General features: G+C 45.4%; 1 protein-coding gene across 4 annotated transcripts in view; it reads left to right on the top strand.

Annotated features, from left to right (window-relative positions):
- The window catches only part of DBN1 (drebrin 1), a 206,524-nt gene extending 200,749 nt beyond the window's left edge, over positions 1–5,775 (top strand). For all 4 annotated transcript variants that reach the window (XM_085618333.1, XM_085618334.1, XM_085618335.1 and 1 more), the window contains one exon: positions 125–5,775. In XM_085618333.1, coding sequence (XP_085474459.1) covers positions 125–204 — 80 coding nt within the window. In that variant the 3' untranslated portion in view covers positions 205–5,775. The remainder of the gene's footprint in view (positions 1–124) is intronic.
- The last annotated feature ends 225 nt before the right edge of the window (positions 5,776–6,000 follow it).

A 6,000-nucleotide genomic window follows, 5' to 3' on the forward strand; every position in this document is an offset into this window, starting at 1 on the left:
TTTGTGATATTTGTCATGCATACCTAGCTCGAGTATCTGATGATCTTCATTGCTGTCTTTTATGTGTGTAGATCTCTCTGTATTCACTCCGCAATAGTGATCCCTTCTGTCTGTCCTCTTGCAGAAATTGACATTACATGCTGGGACACAGACCCCGTCATGGAAGAAGATGAGGACGAGGAAGGCTTTGGAGGAAACGCTTAGCAAAGTGAAGGAACCAACAGCATTTTGTGTATGTGAAAAACACATGCCCTACATGAAAAAACTGATAATAAAGCAATTAGAAACCCCGGGTACCCATATTTGCTGAAGCATTTTTCAGTGACGGAGTATTAAGGCAAGTCTCTTCCGGGTGGATCCTTACCAGAGGGGACTGTCCCAGGCCATGGCTCAGCAGGAAGCCTTCAGAACCCATCTGCCGGCTGCCAGGGCCTGCTCTACGTGGGTCTTTTGTAATGGATCAGACGTGTTCTTTTTGACCGTTTTTCTCTTCGTTGGTAGTAGCGCTGTGCTCCTGTTTGTTTCTGAATTTGGTTGGGACTTTTTAATGCAGCCTTTGCTTCTCCCCTTCCCATGTTTCCAGGCTACAGGGCCCAATTACTAGGTTTGTGGAGACTGCGGGCCTTTCTCCACATTTGAGTGGAGAGGTGGTTGACTGCGCTGGCTTTCCTGCTCCTGAGTGTAGAAGTGGTGAATAGCACCGGCTTCCCCGCTCATGGGTGAGGCAGTGGACGGACTTGGCTTCCCCGCTCCTGGATGGGGGTGGGGTATGTGAACTGTACAGACCTAGTCTCTCCCAAGACTAAGTGGTTGTGGATTGCAGGGGCTCGTCTTTTCTCCTGAGTGGAAGGGGTGCTTAATTGTACAGACCTCTCCTCAGTGGAGTGGAAGGACTTGTGCTCTCTTCTGCCCTTAGTGAGTAGGGATATGCTCGACTCTCCTATATTGTGTTTCCAGGTGATACACTCTTTTATTTGAGGAGCCATTGTAGCCTCCTGGAAGTAATTTGTGCCTGCGTTGGGCCCTTCGTCGATGTGTGTTTTTTATTGGTTGGGAGCATCCTTGGTTTGCTTCCTCACTGGTTTGCTTCCTTTTTGGTTTGGAGCTGAGTCCCGATTCCCATATATTTCCTTTAAATTCAGCTTGAGAATTCCTTCGAAGGCCTTGAAGATTTTGCACGAATTTAGGAACCATGGCAATAATTCATGTAACGCAAACTCAAGAATTTCCTCTTTTGCCACGCCAAAGGGGGGGCCATTTTGGCACTCCCGTCCTCTGCTCCCTTTCACCCCACCTTTAAGATTTTTCCTGCTGCCTTTTCTCTTTTTATTCCTGTACCACTTCCTGTATTGCCCTGCATTCCCCCGTATACCTCTATTTATGTGGTTTCTCTACTTTTACCTCTCACACTGCTCTTATTTCTCTTCACTCCCTTGTTCTCCCTGGTACCTTTTTTAAACTACTTTGTCAAGTCTTAAAATCCTCAATGAACTTATTTCTCTAGCTCAGTTTTTCTTACTACCCCCTTTGCTGCCTCGTTTTCCCTCTACCTTCTTGCTCACCTTCTACTGCCTCTTTTCTTTACTCTACAAGCACTCCCTTGTGTTCTTTCTAGTCCAATGCTTCTTTTCCTTTCTTAGCCTGTTTAGTACTCCCATATCAGTCTCTCTCCCATTTCAAGCTTGTTGGATTCTTGGTTCACCCAGTACTGAAAGCAGCCCATGGTCCTCCATGATGCTTTTTCTCAAAGAAATGCAAAGCTGACACTGTGCATGTGTTCCTCACTCGCTGGACAATAGTCTGGGCTTTTGCCCCCTTCTTTGTTCCCTACTTTTCCTTGCAATCTGCTTCTCAGCAAATACTGAACCTTGCTCTCCATCTACTGACTGCCTGTGCCTACAACCCTGGTTCAAGCTATGTACGGTATACAATGATGGGTTCTATAAAACAGACTTGTACAGAATCATTAACCTGCTTTGTTACAGGATGACATACAGCTAGCTCTCCCCTCTTTGTGGCTGAATTGTGCTGAGGTACCCCTGATGCCAGCTTTTACAGATGTGCAATCTGGGGCAATGACTTCTAATCCGGTAGACCGGTGAGCGTCACAGGCTGGTAGTTGATATTCCTAAACGGGACTGAATACTGCTAATGGGGGCTAAAGTCAGGGATGACTGACCGTATCAAAAAAATAATCTAGTCAGTGCCAGGGCTATTCAGCTAGATATGCAGATGTTCACCCAGGTACAAAATCCCTTGTTCCAGACATCTCCAACCTTTCAGTACTAGTTGATTTGTTTGCTGTCCATGCATTTACGGAAAGGGGTACTGGTACCGCCATGGATCAAGTTACATTAACCCTGGCTTTGATCAAGCCTCAGCCATAGCCTGTGCAGGGCTACTTCAGCGCTTAGTGCTTTGAAAATTGAGTATCTATCTCTCCATGATTCAGCATGTTACTGTTTATTCTTCTGGATTTTCAACCTCTCTGCAAACAGTTCAGAAGGGCTTTCGCTCCTTCAATTAATGCAAAACTAAAAAAGCAAAAGAGAACTGTTGGTTCACAAATAACTTCCCTTACATGTCAGTCTGTTCAGCCAATTGCTGCACTCAGCAGTTCTGAGACCTGCAGCTCTGACCCAGAAATATTGTGCAGTCTGGGACCCACAGCTCTGCTTGAGCATGCCTCCTCGTTGGAATCATCCGGGCATTCCTCTGTTCTCCATAAGATCACTCTCCAGATGCTTCAACAATGTATATTGAAACCTTCCCACAGCCTTCCTCCCATTCACACGCTCTCTTGAGCTGCTCATCTTCCTAACTTGCGGTACCTTGACCACCAGTCATGCACCTAGTCCAGGCCATATTCTTCAAGTTCTGCCTCTCCAGTTCAAGCAATTTTATATGAAAATCTTCTAGTTCATGTGCATCTTTACTGCACAACTTGTGATTATTCATACATTTCTGGAGAATTTCAGGAGTAATATAGACATCCACTTAGTTCGGATGGCCTCCCTACTTTTACTAAGGTTGAACGTTTGGCTTCTGCTGAATTAGCTTTCTATCACTTGACCCTTTAACTGGACTTTATGTGCACTGCCAGGATGGATGCCAACAGGCATGCGGTATGAGTTGATTTAAGGGTCTTCTTTTCATCATGGGAATAGAAAATCTACCAGTTGACATGCTGTCGAGAATGTTATATCCTTTGTTCTGTATCTAACCATGTTTGCAAAATCCTTGATCCTTATAAGAATTACCTCTAAGTATGTGGTGGCCTATGAACACAGCAGAGACTTATCTTTTTCTCTGTTTTATGAGTTAGTAAAGGGCGATCGTGATGGTATTATGGATGCGTTTGACCACCTGTATCAAATGTCAACTGTCGTGCTACGGCAGGCATTGCAACATAGAACTCTTTTTGAGCATTTGACAAAGCTCTTTTCAAGAACGACCCTCCTTACGACAACAACATTGCCTGGTGATCAGTGAACTTGATTGATAAAGTAAGCCTTCACCCATCGCCATCATGTGTTAGTTGAGTTCTGTCCAGAATTTTTCTTTTGAACTATGACCCTCAGAACACCTATATTGGCAAAACTGAGGGAACCATGTGCTAATAAAAAGTAATTGGAGGAATTTCTATTTCAGGAGACAAACCGTATTCAGGGAAATATGGAAGGCAGCCACATGAATGGCTTCTTTTACCATTTGATGCTCAGTTTGGTCAAACTGTCATCAACATCATGTTTTCCTGAAGGCTGAAGAATCTGTCACTGGCTCCTAGTGATTTTCTTGGCTTAGTAATCTGTTGTCTTGGGAACAGGATTGAAAAGCAGGGAAAGGGATCTTGAAGGTGATCCCAGTACTTTGTCTTTATGCTGTCTCTCTTTAACACCCACCCAGCGTGGGTTCATGTACCGGCCACCGGCAAATTTTATGGACTGTTATGGATACATATGAGAAAGGTGTGAGGAAGGAAACACATGCACAGTTCACTGCCTTCATTCTTTTTCTATTGTAACAGCATCCTTTAAAACACCATCTGGTTATGCCAAGAGGCAAAAGAAGCTTTCACAAGTTAGTAATGGGAGTGAAACTGTGGACTCAGAGCACTGGAGTAGAGGTAACTTTCGAAGCGCTGACCCCAAGATAACCAGCAACCCAATTCCATCATGGGTCTTCAAACGAGAACTGAAAAGCTCCAGTCTTTGGGATGGGAGCTGTAGTTTCCAGCAAAAAAATGGGGATCCATGTATGTGACTAGCATCCAGGTCGGCGTGAAAGGGAAGGGCCCTGAGGCAGGTTTGGAGCAGATGTTTGAGCCCCCACCTCTGTTTTTTTTTTTTTCCTATCTACTCTCTTTGCTCCTCCACCCTCTTGCCCCTTTTCAGAGGACCGCATCAATGTTTTGCAGTCCATGTTAATGTTGAGTAGAGGGACTCCGAAGCTGGTCAGCAAATGATAAGAATGTGTATGGATCTCTGAATCTACTGAATTGATTGTAAGAGGCGAGTAAAACAGCCATGATCATGGCAAAAATGGGAGGGTGATCTTTGAAGGAGCAGAGTCCAAGGTAAGAGTGCAGATGCTCAACTAAGCAGAAGCCCTTATTACAATGGGGTTATGACCTACTCACGGAAAGGTTGGTGGAGTCTCAGCAGGTTATGGTTAGAGCAGGAGTGTCAGCAGCAGTCTAGCTTATAGTAAGAAAGATGGCAGGGTCTTTAAGCTGATCAGCACGAGGTGGGGTGTTCTCTATAGCAGCCCACCACAGTGGGTGGGGATGTCTCCACATCAGCGTAGCCAAATAGACATGGCCAACTCTTTCTGTGGGGCAAGGGGTCTTCTCTGAAAAAGCTTGGCCCATGATCAGAGTTTGGGGGAGGGCGAGTACTTGCTGCAGTCCAGTCCATAGTAAAAGTGGGTTGTTTCCTGGTGCATCACTGGCACGGATACCAGAACAGCTCCACACAGAGTGAGATTATTGTTGGAAGATCTTTGAAGCAGTCTGACCACCTCACCACTTGACCCCCACACTCTGGTTGTGGTCTGGCAGCCGAGCCCATGCGATGACTGGAAAAGGGTGGAAGGATCTGTGAAAAGCATAACCTGTGGTCACAGAGAGGTTCACAGATGCCATCCAGACACTTTTACCCTAGTCTGACATGTTACAGAAGACCCTTTCGCTCGGTGAGGTGCTCTGGACCAGCTCAGGCTAGTTTTAGCATTGCTATATCCTTGTATTATACACCCCAAGTCTGCAGTGTGCCTAAACCAGAGACTGCCTGACTTCTAAGAAGGAAGGTTGGTTCTCTAGGGCTGAAGGGAATGAAAAATCCCTAAATTCATTTTGGAACATTCTCTGAAGGCAACAGAGCGCCCCACCCACTCTGTTGCCACTGGTTGGAGTTTTGTTTTCTCCTGATACTTTACTCTTGGTGTTTATTATCCCACTGAAAGAACACTGCCCTCTGAATGTAGGGTCCATCAAGTGACCGCGCTCTTTCAACAAATGAGATCCCTAAAATCCGTGTTTCAAAGGCTCTGCTTGACCCCTACCTCAGTCCATCTCCCTCCATTTGTTCACCCACCCTCTCCTTTACTTTAACTTTCCCTCTATCACTATCCCTCCTCCTATCCAACCATTTCCATGCCTCCAGTTTCCAGACCACGGCACCTGCTTTTCTTCCCATGTACAGTACCCGTTTCTAAAAGCACAAACCTCTGTACGACCTGTGCTCGTGTATTAATAAAGAAATCTGGGTCAAAAGATTCTTGATTGATGGATGTCTTTGGGGGTTGTCATGGGTGTTTGGGGGCCTTGATTTTACGTTTGTTGCGAAAGAAGCATTTCTTCTTCATAGAAGGTCGCAAGGTTCTAGTAATGGCGGCAGGGTCATGTAACAACTCTTCAGATGCAGGTAGGTGGTGGGCAGGAAGTAGACTGCTGCTATACATGTATTCTGCATGATATGGTAATTGTACAATTAATATTGT

This window comes from Triturus cristatus, chromosome 7, assembly GCF_964204655.1.
Source record: "Triturus cristatus chromosome 7, aTriCri1.1, whole genome shotgun sequence".
Classification (NCBI taxonomy): domain Eukaryota; kingdom Metazoa; phylum Chordata; class Amphibia; order Caudata; family Salamandridae; genus Triturus; species Triturus cristatus.